Below are 19,083 nucleotides of genomic sequence, written 5' to 3'. Positions count from 1 at the left end.
AAACTCTCTCTGATGCTCTCCGCTGATCTCCATCGCTTGGTCCCTAAAGGTTCCAGGCACGGAGCTTCCATTAATGTCAGTGGAAGCTCCTGAAATGGAAAAAGTGAACAGCAACCGAAAATAGCCAGGCAGCTATGCAGCCCTAGCACGACTCCCTGCAAAAAAATTTACCAGTCAGATTTTAATAGCCTGTCATTCTCCTTGATAGAAAGCCTCTGTGCTACCTTCTGGCCCCATTACACAATAATTCATCAAATACTGACTGGCACGGCGGAGGTGACCTAGGACCACACGCTCGTAACAGGCAGAATCTTATTGATAACCACAGATACAGTATTTGAAACGCTCTGAGTGCTTGCTAACCACAGCATAGAGTCTAGCACAGTCTAACACTTTCCAGCTACTTTCCTTCCCCCAAAAAGCGTTCATCCAAGAGAAGTCATTATTTCTGTATTTGACTGAGAACCAGAACTTTGGAGCACTCTAATGTTACCACAATAACCATCACAGAACAATGAGAATATTTGGTTAGACCGTGGCTCATTTTTCATCTCTCAAGAAATTGAGAGATTATAACAGCATCTTTCCACGCACAAGGCCCCACAGCGTGTTATAGTAAAGAACATACAAAATAAAACAAAAACTGCTTACTTGGTGGGGAGCAGCTAACTGCAGGGTGAGACACAGCTCTCCTAAGTGTGCAGCAACACTAGGGAGAAGTTTGGAGAGGAGGCAGAAAGGAACACCGTGCCCAGCTGACAGCAAGTGACCTCACCTGGATTTTGATCACAGGAAAGCCTAAAAGCTTAAAAGCTCAAAAGTTGCCTACAAGATCTAGTGGCAGTACATCGGTCGAGTCTTGGAAATCAAAAATGCATGGTGGCTTCTGTGCATTTCTTTATGGACCATATTGGCCTATTACTTGAACTGCTCCTGTGAGATTTAAAGAACAGCCAAAGCACTCAGAATGGCCTGGCTACTTGACGATTCCCCCCAGAGACAGCTCTCCCAACTACCAGTTCACTCACACTATATCACATCCCTCCCTGTACTCACATTAATGCTGCAGATTTGGAAAGCCTGCAGTAAAAGACACCCAAAGCAAGCTTACCCATGGTCAAGCTGACAGCAGTGTTGGTAACAACCCAAAACCAGCTGAGTTCACCTTTTCCAGGCACAATTACACACTTACTTCACAATATTAGCAACAGAGACAAACACTGCAAGACAGATTTCCCTCAAGAGACTACAAGCTGGCCTGCTTTCACAGGCCCTGATTTTGCATGCGCAAACACTCTTGAATTTCAGGTACAAGCGCCTACACCAAGCATAAACACACACACACACAAGAAAAGGTCACTTTTTTGGAAGAGAAGTATCAGAGGAAATTGAGAAAAAAGCAAACAAGCTTAGCATATTCCCAGCTACTGCAAGATCTTGTTTGTAGAGGACAACAGGGAAGGAGGAGAGGGACAATATCCCTGTCAGACCCCCAGCACTTACAATCAAAACAACACAGTCAGCAAGACTAGAAGACTCAAAAGAGCACCTGGATTGAAAAAAGGATCAATTTTTCATTTTGTGTATGCTTAATTTTGAGCTTAGCTTTAGGAAGCAACAGTGAAGTTTAGAAGTACACAAGAGGAATGAATGTGATGTTCAGAGAACCAAGATGGGAAGGGAATTCCATGCATAAAGCAACCGTTCGGGGAAAAAATATATATATATAAAAGAAGCACAAGGATAAAAGTGAGAGATGGTTGAGATGGTTTACAGAGCATGAAGAATGGAGTGGCAGGTGAAGGGCACGAAGGGGAGAGAGAACAGGTTCCAGTGAAGTTATGCAGTGATGTAAAACGAGAAAAATATTTACACTCAAAGCAAAAAGACGGGCACTAAAGATAGTCAAAAACCAGGTAGCACATTTTCATTGACTTAGTGAGCAGTACATTGCAAGCAGGCTGCAGGGGAGCAATCAGGAGGTAATTGAAGAAGTGGCTGCATGCAAGCCGGAGACAAGAGCCTACAGAAATCCTGAGTGGAAGAAGTCTGGAGGGACACTGCTCAGTCCATCCCTGCCACAGTGATGCCAAACACCTGAACATTTTCTCCATAACCAACACCACAATGGACTCCAAATGCTCCCACTCTGCACGTCCTCAGTGCAAACCCCCATTGAACACACACAACACTGTACAGAAGAACGCTAACAGCACAAACAATGCTGGACAAGCTCTAGATTTGATTGTGATTGATAAAATGTTGTGTCCCTGCTGAGACAATAGCTGCACACAGAGATTATGGTTTCCTCTTCAAGACCCTCACAGCTTACACAGGAAAAGAGAAAAATTCGCTCTACAAAGAGCTTCCCTTCTGTCTGGCAGGTAGGTCTGGTATGCAGCGTCCGCTACATCACAGCGAGATGTGTTACCTCGATCAAATTTCACCCACGTTAACACACAACCATATGAAAGGTTAAATTGTTTCTGATAAACACACACAGTGCCAACACCCAAGGGCCACAGCATTCTTCACTAGTATCTTGTCCTTATGCACAAAGACATCTCCCCTCCTGGAGATAAACAACTGGATTTCTACAGGAAAAAAAAATTAAAATCATTCGCTGTCTCAAGTAGTTACTGTAGCTTCCTCCCCCCTCTTGAGCCTTCAGCTGCTCTCACACCTTGAGCCATAAACCCCAACAAGTCATGAAGGGGTGACAACTGACAATTAAATTCTGACATCGGTTTAGATTGTACTAATGGAAAAGGCTGGGTTCCTAGTTAAATTATCACTTTACTGCAGACTTTACCAGTTTATCATCCTTAACTCACCAGTGGGAACTGGTAAAGTGGGAAGTGAGAGCTGGTAACAGTGCACCACTTGCTTGGAGAAGTCCTATGGGGCCATGAGGAGTGCAGCTTGGGTCCTACACAGGGCACTGGATACAGCATCCCTCTGAATCTCAGCTCACTTCCTCCACCCCATACTTAGGAAGGACTCCTAAAGCACTGCCAGATGCACTTTGACCCAGGACGACTCACTACGCTGATAATACCTGGCTCATTTTCTCCTTGATACCACAGCTGTGATTTGTGCCTTTTGGTGCTTTCCAGGGTTAGAAGCACAGGTAGAAATTAACTGGTTTAAACTTAATCCTGAAAAGATGAAGGCGGTGATGCAGAGGGAAATACCCTGAGGCCCTGGTGAGCACTATAATTATGCCTTCTGTAAGAATAACTCCCATTCTTGTGCAAGTGCTTTGTAGTTTCAGGGATTTACTGGATCTACTGCTGATCCTAGATTCTCAAAGAAACCTTCCATCTCCCACCAGCCCATGATCTTACTCCCCCATGTGTCTTGTTACAGTCTTCTCTACCGACTTCATCCTTTACCCTGTGATGATATAATAGCATCGCTAGGACCACCCCCAAAAAGGACTTGAAAATGAGGGCACAGCGGGAGATTTGATGCAAAAAGGCCCGTCACCGACACGTTCTCCATTCGCAGTCCAACTGAGCACTAGCTGAATCACTCCACACACTTTCTGAGGCCGGACCTGTCATTAGGAGGTATTTGCCTTGCGGCCGAGTTGAGGCTGGTTCAGAGGTTATCAGGCTCAGCTGGAAGTGGGGGACACGCTGCTTTTACAGGCACCCATCACCAGAAGCTGAGCACTACCAGCGGTTACTGAGTGCATACAAAACACATTCAAACATTAACTAGTGCGATACTCTCACAAACCAGAGGGAAGAGGTCACAGGAACTGACCTGTTTTACAAGGCTATGCTCAATTTGCTGACCTGGAACAGCTTTTAACTAGGCATTTCCACGCTCTTAAAACAAACGGGGAAATATTATCCTTTCACATAAGTAAGAGATTTGTGGAAAAGGTTTCTGACAAAATACACCAGAACAAAACCGTGGAATCCATGAGGTGCTTAAGGAGAAATTATTCATGTATGCCTTTCAAACGTGGCACGGAGCCTAAAATGGCTGAGGTATTGGCATTTCTGTTCTTTGGGCTTTCCTAGGAAAACAGAAACTACAGTCAAAAAACACAGTTGGAACCACTTCGCTCCAGCCACCATGTTACAGTTGTGTCCCGTTCAGGCTCCCACAACTTGCTGGGTTCCAACTGCTGAGCATGACTGAACTAACAGACAGAAAGTCTTATTCGTAGGAGGCTGCTCACAAGGGAACGAAGATAAATACAAAGATGCAGTAACGGGATCTAAGCAAACAGCACAGGCACACTCAAACACCTAGTTCAAACAGTAACAGCACATTCTGACCTGCTTCAAGGGAAGACCTAATTCCTTTAATGGATTAACTCCTACACCCTCCAAGTCATTCTGCCTGTCACATCCCAGGCAGATTCTTGCCAAATGCTTACCAAACATGCAAATTTGTGGCCTTTGGTTGATGCTAATAATGCTCCTTAGTTAGCAGGAACATTATCAGTGTCTTCTCGTGACCTGCATTCTATCTGTCTCCAAAATTTAAAAAATATATACAATAATCTTATCCCCACAGAGTAATTCTAGAAGCTGAAGAACTACCAACCAGTCCTTCTGTCACGTAAAAAGGCTATCCATATTTTTTTCCCTGGGAAAATCCGCTAGACAGAAGCAATGTATTATACCATTATAAAGAAACTTGCAGTCCCGTAATACTCAAAGAGAGCAAAGCCTGATATCATTGGAAATGAAGAGCGTTACAGATTGCACCATCCTTAATCCATTTTAGGCAGCAGAATAAAGGCCTAAAGCCACCAGCCTTCAAAGCAGCAACTATTTGGTTGCTTTGCAAGAAGAGGCTGAATCATGCAATGCAGCCACTGAGGTGGGCAGCAGTGTACAAACAAAGCACGTCTGAGCTCCTGGAAGATGCCTGGACTCAGCACAACCTCCATCAGACAGAAGTCTTGAAGAGTTACAACAATAAAATAAAAGTTGTTTCACCACAAGGCTCCATCAAGGACTCAGTCCACCTCAGACCACAGACAGAGGCAAAGAAGTAGGTTCCTGAACCGCAGGTGAAACTTGCCAGAAGAGTGCCAGAGGCTTGACATCTCTGGTCACTGAATACATTTAACACTGGTTTTATCTCAGAATAAGAAAAACAGAAAAGTACCTGTCCAATAAGACAAATAACAGTAACAAAAGACCCCGATGAGAAGAGGTGGACTGACAGCCCCAGGGACCCAAGTCCTCTCTCCTTTTCCCTAGCACAGCCCAAGTGATCACTGCATACACTTCCTCAGTCTGAATGGGACAATTGCTCGGAAATCAAGCGCATTCAGCTCCTTGCCTTTCCTTTGCCCAGGAAATACAGAGGTCAGCATGGGGTTCAGATGTGAAGAATTGTTTTACAGACAACTTTAGTCAAGCACAATTCCAGTGATTCCAAAACCAGTTAACAAACGATACCTGAAGGAATGAAGAACGTATAGCCTTGTTTCAGCTCAATTCTTTGGCATCTTTCCACCCTGTCTCCCAGAAAGATATCACTTTGCTTTCCTGAGAGCACCCATTCTTCATAAAGTTCTAGATTCTGCAGAGTAGGCGGAATCAGCCAGAAGATCTAAAAATAAAGCAACGATTTAACTATTACCAACAATCAACAAAAACACGCAACTGAAAAATTCCGAGGAGTTTATCGTGTGTTAGAGGAAGGAATGCATAGCACCCAGCCTGCTTTCTGCATAAAACACGTGATTTCCAGGTACTGTACACAGAAATCCAGAGCAGACAGCAGCAGCAATTAGTACAGGGGCTGGAAACGTCAAGGTAACTGTCAGTTGTCATCTCTCTTCCGTGAAGCATCTTATTCAAAAGCTGCCTGCACAGTTTACATTCAGTTCAGAAAAATGTGTTGGCATAGCACAACTTCACTGGATGCAGATGACCAGTGCCTGTACCACAAAGATGTTCAATCTGCTGTATTTACTTCACTGCCCACCATATGCTGTCTACACTAGAATGAGGAAAAAGCAACCTAAAATAGCAAAGATGTGAACGTAGCCACACACACTGTATATTCTATCATTTCTGTATTCTGCAATATTTCAGGCTGGGTGTGCACACTAAAGGAACACAGAATCTCTAATAGGAAACTGAAAAGCTCTAGCTACAGAAGGAGACTTATGAGGGCACTCTGACCCAACAAGGGTACACACAGCCATGTACTCACTGCAAGACGCTTCTAAACCATGCAGCAATAACAAGCATAAAACCACCAAGGAATAACACATTAGATATTTCAAATAAAGCACTTGCTTGTTTCATAAAGGTGAATGGTGTCCTTCTAGTTCAGCACACTCCATGTACATCAACAAAGGTAAATGAAATAGACTGCTAACTGACTAGCCAAAAAAAAAAAAAAAAAAAGTGAAAAATGAAATAAAGCAACCCCATCCCTCCACAACAGGCACAGAGGATTAACAATAAATTTCAGACAAGGTTCACCTACCTTCCCCCCACGGAAAACGTGATACCACACTGAAGTGCCACCAAAATCAATATGAAAATCAGTGAAGCATCCTTTCACACTCATCAAACAGTACCTGAAAACAGAGCAAAGGACAAAAATGAATCAGTCTGAAACAGTATTTTTCATGCCTTAATTTGCAGAGGTAACATGTGTGATACTGTTTCCATCCACTCAAGTTTTTGCATTTATAGTACAGTGCTTTTTTTGTCTCAAAGTAACTATAATTAGGTTTCTGCTGAAAAACGTGCATCTTGAAGTTTGAGTCTGCTGCTCATACAACTAGAAAGAAAGCTTTCAGAGTTAAGGAATGGAAAAATAATAAAAGTTATGTTGTGCAGAAATATTTCTGATGCCACTGCCTATCCCTGGGGTGATCTCTTTAATGCTCTCCTTCGCACTGAGACACAACCTTCAGCAAAAGTTGTACACAAATAGCTTCAAAGAGCAAAGTTTTGAAAAATCTAATTTGCTTATAAATCCTCCCACACGTTTAATTACCTACTTGCCACTAATGCCATTTCCGCAAGGACCTGGGGACAGAAACCTCATTTGGCAGATTAACTCCTTTTTGTTCACATTTCTAGGCATTTCTGCATCAAAAGGCATAAAGGAACCAGCTGGCAGCAGTGCTGGGTATTATCAAATCCTCTATTTTTTTATGCCGTCTTGATTCAGGTTTTCAGAGCGGTTTAAAGTCGACATCACTGGCAAGATACACACGAGCGCTCATCTCGCTGCACGAATCTCAAGCCTCCAGCCACCATCTGTAACTAATGGCCGAAACACAGCCGCCCTTCTCACTATAGGCACCTTTGCAAACGCAGGAAACACACACCACTTAACCCACTAACCTCTTTTCCTTGTTCCGGTCTCCGTTTCATGGCTTTTTTTTTTTATTATTATTGTTATTATTATTAGGTTGTTGGTTTTTGTTTTTCTTTTTTTTGGTTACGGAAACAGTACCAGAAGGGGAGTTGGAGGAAAAAAATAAAAAGGAGAAAGAAAACAGGTTTCGTTTAACTGTGTCTTTTTCTCATCACAGTCAGGTAGGGAGAATCTCGGCAGTATGCAGGCGGCGTGCAGAAGTCCCTCTAGATGATAGGCTGGAAAGGACCTTACCATGTGTCTGCGGGAGGCTGGCAAATCAGCGCGGCGGTGGGCACATAAGAGCCCGCTGCTAAGCAACCACATCCCGAGCCCAGCTGACGGACCCGTGCGCAATGCTGTCATGAAGACGGTCGATTTGCGGGCTTCGAAAGGTCCTGCGCCTCCGTCTCGCAATTAAAGCCTCTCCTGGCGCAATTACGCCGCTCGCCCCTCGCCCGCTCTGGAATCCGTCCTCCTGCAGGAGCAGGAAGAGAGCTTTTTCCGCCCCTGGGGTATTTCAGATGCTTCAAAAATCACAGCCAGCCAAGAAGCTGTCTAGACTCTCAATATGCTCCATTTCAAAATATGAGTCCTTCCCTCCCAAATACATTTTTTTTTTTTATTATTTATTTCTCCTTTTATGTTTTTTTCCTCTACCAAGATGTTGTTGATTACAAGTCAGACAGAAATTAAAAACAATAAAAGGAGCCCGGAAAGGAAGTTGCCTTTCTTCGAGCCAAGCTGCAAAAAGTCACAGATTGAATAATTGCTAATAAAACAAAAAACAACATGGAAATTCGCAGTCTGCGGGCAGCGCTGAGAACCACTGTTTTTCAGTAAAAATTAAAATCCTGATGGAATCAATTATTGCCAGTTTGCAAAAGGTCAGATGTAAAATCCATCACATTAACAACAATTTTCTAAGCCTGGGCTACCTACCTACAATTGCCCGCTGACACGAGGCGTTCTAAAAGGCGAAAATGGCCTTGCACCAGCCTGATTTTAGTCCTCAACAGCCAATAAAAGGAAGCTGAAGCTGTTGATCTGTTTGTACTCAAAGAGAAAATAGTGGGATTTATCCTACCATCAAATCAAAGCGTTTAAAAATTAGTTTTCTGAGAAAACACCATGGCAGAGAGAACGGTGAACACGCAACTTTTTGTTGTTGTTATTTTCTTGAAACTCCTCTAAGTGCAATTTCCACCCCAATAAAGGTGGGCTCAGTGTAAGAGCCACACATGGTGGTTAACAAAAACCTACAAAGCATTTGGAAAGCAAACAGTTTTCCTTTCCATCCGCAAACGAGCCATTCCACGTTTAATTTCTGCTGTTCATCGAACAGGGCTGCTTTTGTCCAGCCTCAAGAAGCTAACGAAGGGCTGAGGAGCCTGAAAAGCGATCTTCCGCCATCCAGCAACGTCCCTCGTTGCCAGAGCCTGGCACAATGCCTTTGCATTGACCTCTACAGCTTCCTCTTCCAATGTACACCGCAGTCACATGGGCCCCGCGCAGCTCCACGCCACGGCTAATCTTACACCGCTCCGCTCTAACCTCAGCGAGCGGTTTCTCGTCGCTTAACAGCTGCTAATTCGGGGAACGGCTCAACTTTTCAGGTTTTCCCCCTCACACACGCCCGCCCAAAAAGGAAAAAAAAAAAAAAAAAAAAAAAAGGAAAGAAAAGAAAAAAGAAAGAAAAAAAAAAAAAAAAAGAGCCATCACACAGCATCCATGTTGAAAGAAATCTGGAAACTACATCCCGCTGAGCGCCTCCAGGTCACAGCTTCAGCGCCCTGGGCCGGAGCAGGTAACATGGGTGAGAGGAGCACAGCCCGAGGCAGCACTCGGGCAGAGCAGCTTGCCAGATGTACACCCTGAAAGCACAGGCGATGCAAAAGGATGCCCCAACTTTAATTTTCCTCGCAACGGCCACCACATCCAGCCCCTGCACGCTCCACTTTTATCTCCCTGCATAGCATCAGTTCAGGTTTTAAAATATGCAGCTGCTTGTAATCTCTTGGGGGGTGGAGGGGGAGGTTCCCTTCCCCACTGAAGAGTTTGTTTTATGCTCTCCACCAGCCTGGAATCGTTCAGGTTAACGTCCTGTTATTTTGGAGGAAGGATCTATGGTGCGAGGGAAAAGGGAGCTTTCCCCCCAAAACCTGGGAGGATTTGTTAGTTAGCGAAACGGTGCGAAGGAACATGGAGTAACCTGCGAGTTCGCAGGGAAGAACAACCACAGAGACCCCCCGAAAGAGCTGAGGGGGGATGCTGCAAGCGAGGACAAACCGCTGAGCAAACACGGGGAGCAGCTGGGCACGCAGGAACAAGGCAGAGGCAGCGCTCCGGGAGCGAGCGCGGCCACCGCACTCCCAGGCAAACCCACAATGCACTCGCCACGCAGAGCTCCGAACCCGCAAGCAAACAGAGAAACAAAGACAGCAGCAGACACGCCGGGATGCGGACGCGCACAGGCGCAGGCACACGCGCAGGCAGGGAAATGCAAAGGCGCAAGGCACATGCACATGAACTCGGGGGAGACGCGTGAGCACACGCGGAGGCAGCATTACCCTGAGCTGAGCTCCTTGTCTCTCGCAAGAGGCACAGCGCACCATACGGCTCTATTCCCTCTGGCATTGCGAGGGCTCCCCTGCCACTGAGCTCAGCCCATAAACCACTCCCAAACCCCAGCAGAGGCTTCTGTTTTTTGTTCGGGCCAATGAGAAAAGTATAGCTCACTCTTCCTTCCTCCCAGGAGCAGCGCCGGCTGGTTGAAATCCCTAAGCCTGAAACCGAATACCGCACACCCATGAGCCAGCTGCAAGTGCCAAAGCGGGGGAGAAGGAGCAGGCCCCGCTCCTAACGGGCCTGACCCCCCCCCACCACGAGCAGCAGCAGCAGCGCTCCCACACAGGGGCCCTGTAACCGAAAGCCACAAATTACGCCGCCAGACAAAAGAAACCATTGTCACCCGGGAGACACCGCTGCTGGCCGGCCTGCAACGCCCCCAGCCCCACAGGGCCCCCGCTCGGCCTCCTCAGCCTGGGGCTCCCCTCAGCAGGGAAGGCCCAAAGGGCTCCTGCCTCCCCTCACCTCATGGCCGCGGCCTCCCCTCATGGCCCCGGGCTCCCCTCACCTCACGGCCACAGCTTCCCCTCACGGAAGGGGGCCCTGGTGTCCCCTCATGGCGGGCACCCACCTGCGGCCGCTCTCCCCGGGGCCCAGCGAAGCCCCACAGCCCCGTTCCCCCCTCAGCGAGCCGCTCCTCCAGCCTGAGGTGCGAGCGAAGCAGCACCTATCAAGATGAAGTAGTAACTAATCATTAAGCTGGGTGCGTGCGCCAGGCACTTCAAAAAGCACATAAAAGAGCCGGTTCCTGCCCTGAGGGGGGTTACGATCTGAGTCAGCCAGACAAAAACAACACCCCAGATAAGAGCAAGCCGATTTTCTGCCATTCACCTCAGCCTGCACCAGAGATTTTGTGAAGCGGTGGCACCATCCTCATCCCACCCTCACCCCATTCCCAACCAAGGTGTCAGTAAAAACCCCAAGCCCCGGTGAAATACCAAGCCCCGGAGCACTCACGATCCCCGCGTGCCTCCTGCCGCATGCGGGGACTTCGCAGGGAAGGAGTTATTTACATTCCAGCCATCAGATTTTGGCACGAGCAGCCCGCAGAGAGGAACAGCAGAACTGCACCCAGCTACCATTTCAGGCTGCCTGCAAACCTCGCCGCTACAGCTCGTGTCCAGCTAATGCTGGGAAGGTTACCTTTGAACTTTAAGATCTGAGAGGCCTCTCTTAATTGGAAGCTTACATTTCTGAGGAGGCAGCGGCGGGCACGAGGAGATGAACCAAAACCTGCCATTTTGCTGCAGACCTGGCCTGGCTGCCCTGTGAGCACGTGGAGCTGGAGCAGCCTTCTGGTGCCTGTGCAAATGCAACTCATTTCTCCATCTTTGTGACATGGCTGCTCGGCTTCAGCTTCACCACAAGCAATTCTCAACGCCAGCATTTATTTCAGTTATACACGTAACACTGCAAGTCCTCCAAGCTGGACTTGCTCCTTGATCCTCCAAGAGGATCCAATGACTTGAAGACATTAAATTCTATTTACTTTGCTAGCTTAAAAAGTTTGACTGAGAACTTGTGCTTACTGGCCCAATTTTCTTGTCCTTAATTACATCTGTAGAGCAGTTTTCTATCCAAAGCTATTCAAAAATGGCACACAAAGTGCATGTGAGTATCACAAACGCTTAAACCAGTGCCAGGCTGCGCTGCAGGACCTGCAAACTCCCTCAAATCAAAGGGCAATTTCTGTCTCCAGAGGCACACCCTCAGCTTCCAACTAGACCACAGTTTGAAAAGCATTTTAGCATCTGCTTAAATCCATTCCTGCTCAGTAAAGAGATGAATAGAAAGGAATGGATGAGTGAATAACAGCCTGGCAGAGGAAGAAACAGCTAACACAGAGTATATAGTATCAGAGCAGCACCCTTCTGTGAACAGGTGGATGTTGCATGTAAAATAGCCCATCCTTAATTGAAGGATAACAGCGATACAAAAGACCTATTACAGCAGTGCTTCGGTATTTTAATAGGAAGAATTCTGAAGGCAAAAAGCATGCTGCAGGGACTGAGGGTTTCATCCTCATTTGCTCCCCAGTGCGAACTTTATCAAGTTTTCAGAAATGCCTGTTACTGTTTCTATAGCTGTGGTGTCCTGGCACAGTTGCTATTTGACTGCAGCTGCTGTGCAAACAGGCTTCCTCATCTCAGCAGCACTGAGCAGCTCTCTGCTCCCCAACATCTCTCTCATGGTCCTGCACCTCGCGCAAGCTGCAGAAGGGCTTTGACCACGATCCCACTGCTATGATTTTTTCACACTTCTGCACTGCTCTCCAGTTGGCACAAGCATTTATGCAGCCATGTGGTGGTTAGGATGGCCTGAAAACTAACCAATTTTTCTTTATTTCTGAGTCAGTTTTCAGCCAGACCAGTCCCCAGTCCAGTTTACTTTGCAGCTGCACAATGACATGTTCTAGTGATGAGGATGGGACAATGTGGGCACAGGACTGTTTTTTTCAGGGGCAATGCCAACTTCTATCAGTTTGAAGTTTGTCACATTGCAGTCTCAGCTGGCCAGCCCCCTGATTTCTCCTGTTGTCTTATTGCTTAAGAGGTAGTACTTTGAAAGTTTTACATATTTTCGACATAAACTCTTGCCGCACTTAATTCAGTCCTCTAAGGCTCTCGTTAGGAAAGTAGTCATTTACTTACAGATAGAAGTATAACCTTATTACCCTGATTTTTTATTTATTTATTTTTCAAGTTAATGGTGCAAGTCCAAGTGAAAGCCAGGGCGGTCTCCAGCGCTTGTAGTGCTCCTAGTAACTGAAGCAGCGCAGCAGATGGAGCGTTCTCTAACTTCACTCCCAGCACGGAACTCGACGTGCAGGAGCCAAGACAGACATTTGTGTCTGGTAATGCCATCTGTGTCTGCAAAACCGCAACGCGCTCGCTGGAGTGCTTTTTGTTTGTAGGGAACACGTTAATGGTGGGTATCGCATACTGCAAACTCCCGGTATTATGAGCACGCTTAAAACAAGAATGAAATAAAACAATCCGATTCCTAAGCAACAACAGTCCGTATTAAAGAATATGAATATCGGTGATTCACAGAAAAAGAATGGGTCACATGAAGCGAGTGACAGCACTGACATTTAGCTCCATGATTGAACACAATCTCTTTAATAAGGGCTCGTGCCCTCTGGGTACTCCCAGCAATAGTTGGGACTGGTATCCATACAGAAAAGGGTCAATCTGAATTCCCAGGGATGGAGAAAGCTAATCTCTGGAGGAGTTCATATTTAAACTGGGCAAGTTCATGGAAGAGAAATCTCTTGAGTAACTGAGCACACAGAAACCACTTCCACCTCAGAAAGGCCCTGCCTGAACTGCACACAGTGGAAGTTCAGAAGTCTACTGAAGGGCAGCACCATTTTATGCTCACACTGTTCTCACACTTCTCTCAGAGCAGCTACGACAGCATGCAGCAGCAGGGAGGTTACTGAGCACCAAGCATCTTTGTCCCGATCCAGGACAACTTCTCTCATGTTCCTGGGCTATCAATGTTTGTTTTTAATTTTATCTTTAATGCTTCTTCAAACCAATGAGAGTTTTGTGCCACCAGTGCTGGAAATCATCTCTCTAGCCTTTCTGCTAGATGATGCTAGTAATCGTCATCTAGCATCATCCTCATACACCCTCACTCCAGCTGCATCACCCTTGCCTTTAATCCTCACGCACAGTAACTCCTTTTACCCACAACAAACTGTTTTCACCTTTCAAGCACTCAGTCTTTCACTGATTAGCTTCCCTTTACCTATCACATCTACTAGTTTATCAAGCTGTCAACCTCCACCTTCACTTTGCCAGTTGACAGCAACCTCAATGGCTATGTGTCTGCTTCTTTATCAGCCATCCCTTCCTTTCTACTAGGCCATCCCCCACAAATGGGAAAAGCTCCATGTCAGAATCTGTTGAATTGCTACTTCTCTAAAATCCCTCTTTGAAACCTACCATCTGGCATTTCATGATGCAAGTAGTGAACTGCAAGAATATACTCTGCTTTTTCTGCTAAATTCTGTTAGTCATGTTGTTACCTTATCCTTTAAAGCATTTCTGCCTTGTTTTGTTTACTTGCTGCATTTTTTTTTCAGCATCTGGAGAATGCCTGTACTAGGAAAGGGACAGTTTTCCTCATTTCTTACCTTGTACAATCCAGGAATCCTGAAGCCCCAAATCATGATTTTGTTTCTTAGTTTTAGCTTATTATAAACAAAGCATGTTATTTAGTAGACTAACCACTTGGGAAGCAAGTTGCCTGGGTTCTATTTCTGCTCTGACACTGACTGATCGTGTGACCTTAGGCAAGTCACTTAGGACATTTCTAAATGCACGCATGAAATTTGGCACTCCTATCCCTATCTGGTTACCCTAACAAGCAGTGTACTTTTTCAGGATAGAGCAGCTTTGACTTCCACCAAAATCAGTGGTGCTGAGCACATTGCAGGACAGGGCTTCCCTCCAGTCCTTGCCACAAAGCCCCTTCTGTTATGGAGACCTGCACCTTCCAGAACATGTATTTTTAGAGTAAGAGACTAAATGCTGCGTATCACTTTGTGACTGCACACTCTTTTGTATATGTTGGTATCAATCTATTTTAGACATTACAGTTTGGAAACAGTTCTAAGCGGTTTGCAAAACACGAGAGGTCGGTTCAACAACAGAGCCTGGGATGCTGCCAGCATTAGGTCTGGCCAATAGAAAATGCGTCTAAACCAGAAACAGCACTGAAGGCAGCTTAGGGCTTCCAGGATTAAATGCTGTTCATTGGCCATACAGGTCAACAGCTATTACATTATTAGCAGCAACCCCTACTTCCCCTACAACCCTATGAATGGCAGTGACAAAGCTGGGGGGAGATCCACGCCTATTAAAAATGGACTGCAAGGTCGTTTTGCGAAACATCTCTCAGCTAATAACTTTTCAGCCATTAGTAATTTAGAACCTGGGAAGGATCTGAACCCAGTCCACAGAGGAAGGACTTTGAATTATGTTGTGCGAATTGTATGGCACATCTGTATCTTGTGAAATGATATCTTTAGGGAGCACTTTTAGAGAATAAAACGTAACAATTCAGTTGGAAGGGACCTTTGTAGATCATCCTGTACATCTGCCAGGCCACCTTAGGGCTAAAGAAAAGCTAAAGCATACCATTAAGGGCATTATCCAAAGGCCTCTTGAACACTGACAGACATGGGGCACCAACCACCTCACTAGGAAGCCTGTTGCAGTGTTTGACCACCCCTCACATCAATATTATTTCAGATCAGAGATAGCCTGCCATTTCCGAACAATTGCTCAAAACTGAGAAATAAAGAAATAAAGGCACTTTTTGAAGTGACTTGGTTAAAAATGTGTTAAAACCTTAGATTGCTTCTCAATTAAAAATATTTAGATTAAAACGTGTTGAGAACTTTTAACATTAATACAGAGGAAAAAATAGAATATTCTGTTCCTAAAGAACTTCACCACAGGCTTTAAGAACATGATGTATCCATTATAAAGTTCTCAAATACAAAATTGTTCTCCTTCAAAGCTTGGAGCAGTCTATCAGTATTACACAGCTCAAGCAGGTCAACCATATCAATCCCCCTTCCTGCTCACTGAAAAAAATAAATAAATCATTATTTCCTCTCCTACCAGCTTTTAAGTTCAAAAGGAATTAAACAAGGAGGTCAAGAGGAAAGTATTTCAAAGACTTAAAAAAACTTACTTTTTCACTTTGGGGTATTTCATCTCTGAAATGGCATTGGTAGCATCCGTCTGTCTCTCCTTCAAATGCTGCGGCCACATATTATCCACCCAGTCAACTAAGTCCACCTGAAAGCGTCACCAAAATCAAGTGTTAGTCACTGAGCACATGGTAGGATTTACTCCTGTTGGCTAAAACTCTAACAGCAACAGCAGCAGATCAGCAGCTGACATGTTCACAGACAGTGAGAACCTCACTGTTGCAGTGAGAGTCCTTGGGACCCAACTTGTTTGGGAGCAGCACTTCATCCCTGCAACTCAGCCCTGTGCAGCCTAGATTAAGGAGGGCTTTACCACCGATCTAACTGGGTGTTAAGTCTGGCCTCTGGGCACCTGTGAGCATCATAACCTCTTTCAGCATCACCTGTTGTCTGTTTTCAAATACATTTTTGTAGCCAGTATCCTAGAAACTGCATTTATGAACATTAAAATATAAACAGAAAAGAGATTACATTACTCTGATGCCTTACATTTCAAGGATTATTAACCCCATTGTTTTGGACGTTCTGATTTGGGTAATTACCTTATCGCCTACCATGCACCTCCTTCATTGTTCTACCTTGGAATAAAATTCATCAAAGTTCTTGTCCAAGAGCCAGACTTTTAGGAAGGAAAACAGTGAATGCTGAGCAGTGAGAAAGATATTGCCAGCAAGATGAAGAGGAGATGGAAACTGAAGATTGTTCAGGGACATTGAAACAAATCTCCTTTGGATGCCAGAGCACGAACTGCTCGCTCTGTCCATCGCAACCACAGCAAGGACAAGCCCATGACTCATTCTTTGGTCTGTTTAACGATGGAGCCTGTGCTAGGTATCCATAACACTCCCTTCTGATTATGCAAGTGGATCACATGTGCAGGTTTCAAAACGGGAAACTCGAGTGAAGTAGGGAAGTCCGGCCAGGCAGGTGCAGTGCTGCATTTGGCCACAGCGTGGCTGCACATCCTGAGCCAGCTCCAAAACTTCAGGTGAGCGAATGAATCTCCCTGTGTGGGTCAACAAGGATGCAAGTCCTATCCTAGGTGTTGGTCACAAAGCCGTCCTCTGCCTGTGTGCAGCAAGAACTGAGAGGTCTAATTCAGTCATGGGCAGCACCTGACTTAGCATCCTGACTGCTTGGTCTTTTAAAAGGCCCAAAGTATCACAAGAATGCTGTTTGTAAGAGCCAGCCCAACAGCTTGTATCCCCAGAGCATTTTCATGATACTGCAGCCAGCGTGGTAAATTCCTGCAGGCTGGAGTTGGCTTTCAGCTATTTGTCCATCTGCACCTGGTCCTGCTGATAACAGACAGTACTTTGTGAAGAGGCAAGGGGAGATCGTGCTGCCAGTGGAAGTAGTACCAATTCCATTAATATCACGGCTGTACGTGAAAACAAAATTGATGGTTACTGCCCAGATTCTGAAGTAATTCCCACATCCTGAACTGCAGCCCACAGTCCTTTACACAATAGGGAACATGAATCAAGTATTTCTGCCGTATGTGGGCTGAAAGAGCCCTGCAGCATTCAAGGGATCCACTCCTACCAAGGTAGTATTTGGTTAGTATCTGACTTGGTGTACTGAGCTTCTCACAGCCCCCAGCACCCTCTCTTCTATCCCTCACTTCAATACCTAACAGAGATGCAAGATCCAAATATTGCTGCTTTTACAAAGCACTGTGCACTCAGGCCATATTAAATAGACATGAGATATTCATTTCCACGGGGTAACAGCTACCTAACTGCATTTTTCAGTCCTGAACACTCAGGAAATGTACACAGATGTTCTAAAAGCTCAGTGAGCATGATGTGCTTGGAAAAACTAGGATCAGCTCAACACCATAAACTCCCCAGAGCACCTCCAAACTGCCTGCTGGTGTCTGAATGACAACAAAAACCTGCCCAAACTTCTAAATATGTGCTTAATATTCAAGTTGTGATATGTGCGTAACAGAACACAAAAGCCTACTTCAGAATTATATCCAGAAATCAGTGATTAAAGCTGCCATCTATTTTTGACTTGTTCAGGCACAAGTGTGGTGTTTATACTGTTTGCATAGGCAAGAGATGTCCCCAGTGAAAAAAACCTGCTGGTGTAACTAGAACAGCATTTAGAAATGAGAAAAGTGTTTGAAAAAAAAAACATCATAGAGCTAAAGTTTCAAACCCAGCAGCACCTTGATCGTCTAGTACTAGGAGCAGACTGAAAGGGAAGGAGCAGCACTCATTCTGCTTTGAGAAGTTCCTTTGTCCTCTGAACAACCAGGACTGATATCCAAATTCTCTGCCAAGTGTCCTGAGAAGACACTTTGAAACCTCCAACGCCAATTCCTCCGCTGCATCACTGTGTACTACTGAGCTGACACTCTCATCCTCACCCACACATGGCCATGTTTTAGTGATAAATGAAATGATCTTATTAATAAAGATCATGGTGTCACTGCCGGTGACTCCATCGGGTAATAAAGTCACAAGAGCCCTCCACCTTTCTAAAATGCACACAAATAAATGTAAAATATAAAGCTAGGAATTTAAAAAAAAAAAAAAAAAAAAAAAAGTTCTACTGTTATTTTGGATTAGGCTACCTTTACACATGAACACCAAAGACAACAGACAGGTATTTAATTTTGCAATTCCCCCTAAATACCTCCAGAAGAACTGCATATCTGTACAAATTGCATGATTAAGAGCTCACCAGGTACCTAATTCATGTAATTTAAGTTCCACTGTCAAGGAGACCGGCTTTCTATTAGGTAAAAGCGCGATCCTGAATGGGCAAGAGTTGCAGGTGCTTCATCTCACTTTGTCTCAAGTGCTCATCCCACAACTCCACGCTTTATTTCTCACAAAGCAACTGGTGACTGGGAAGAAGCTGAAAACAAACACTGTCCCCACAGGATCCCTTACCACATTGGGGCGCTTGACGATGTTCTCCAGCTTCGTGTGACTGAACTCCAGGCTGATGACGTTGTAGAGTTTTTCACGCTGGGCCTCGGGTGTTTCGTAGTACCTCACAAATTGAGACATGCTCATTTCAACACCTTTCTGTGTGTTCACATCCATCACATCCACTATCCGTCGGCTTCCTGCAAACGGACAGAAACACTCCTGAACATTTGTCTTTGCTTCGCTTTCAATGGGTAAATTCTCAACAACTGCAGGGAAACTGCTATTAGAGGACAAGAGACCAGCATCAGACCCTCCACGAGTCCTGAGCGGCTCAAACGGTCAGCAGGGAACTAACCTGGAACCGGGCTGCGTGCCGAGTATGACACTGAGCAAGTCACCTGTGAGTCTACTTCAGAAAGGTGGAGAGAGTAGTTCCCTCCTTTACATAGATGGCACAAGCAGAAGTACATTAAAATC

The 19,083-nt window shown here is 45.3% G+C and overlaps 1 protein-coding gene across 15 annotated transcripts in view; it reads right to left on the bottom strand.

Annotated features, from left to right (window-relative positions):
* The window catches only part of KDM2B (lysine demethylase 2B), a 101,144-nt gene that overhangs the window by 63,777 nt on the left and 18,284 nt on the right, over nt 1-19,083 (bottom strand). For 10 of the 15 annotated variants that reach the window (XM_082773841.1, XM_082773851.1, XM_082773848.1 and 7 more), the window contains exons 5-8: nt 18,625-18,803; nt 15,700-15,806; nt 6,475-6,568; nt 5,433-5,586 (exon numbers count right to left, since the gene is read on the bottom strand). In XM_082773841.1, coding sequence (XP_082629967.1) covers nt 5,433-5,586; nt 6,475-6,568; nt 15,700-15,806; nt 18,625-18,803 — 534 coding nt within the window. Of the gene's footprint in view, nt 1-5,432; nt 5,587-6,474; nt 6,569-6,997; nt 7,108-7,346; nt 7,586-7,614; nt 7,642-9,929; nt 9,994-10,558; nt 10,636-15,699; nt 15,807-18,624; nt 18,804-19,083 lie in introns of those variants that run through there. The other 5 variants (XM_082773844.1, XM_082773843.1, XM_082773846.1 and 2 more) reach the window with 5 other exon arrangements.

This window comes from Aythya marila (assembly GCF_965140915.1).
Source record: "Aythya marila genome assembly, chromosome: 17".
NCBI lineage: Eukaryota > Metazoa > Chordata > Aves > Anseriformes > Anatidae > Aythya > Aythya marila.
This window is presented reverse-complemented; position numbering and strand designations above follow the sequence as displayed.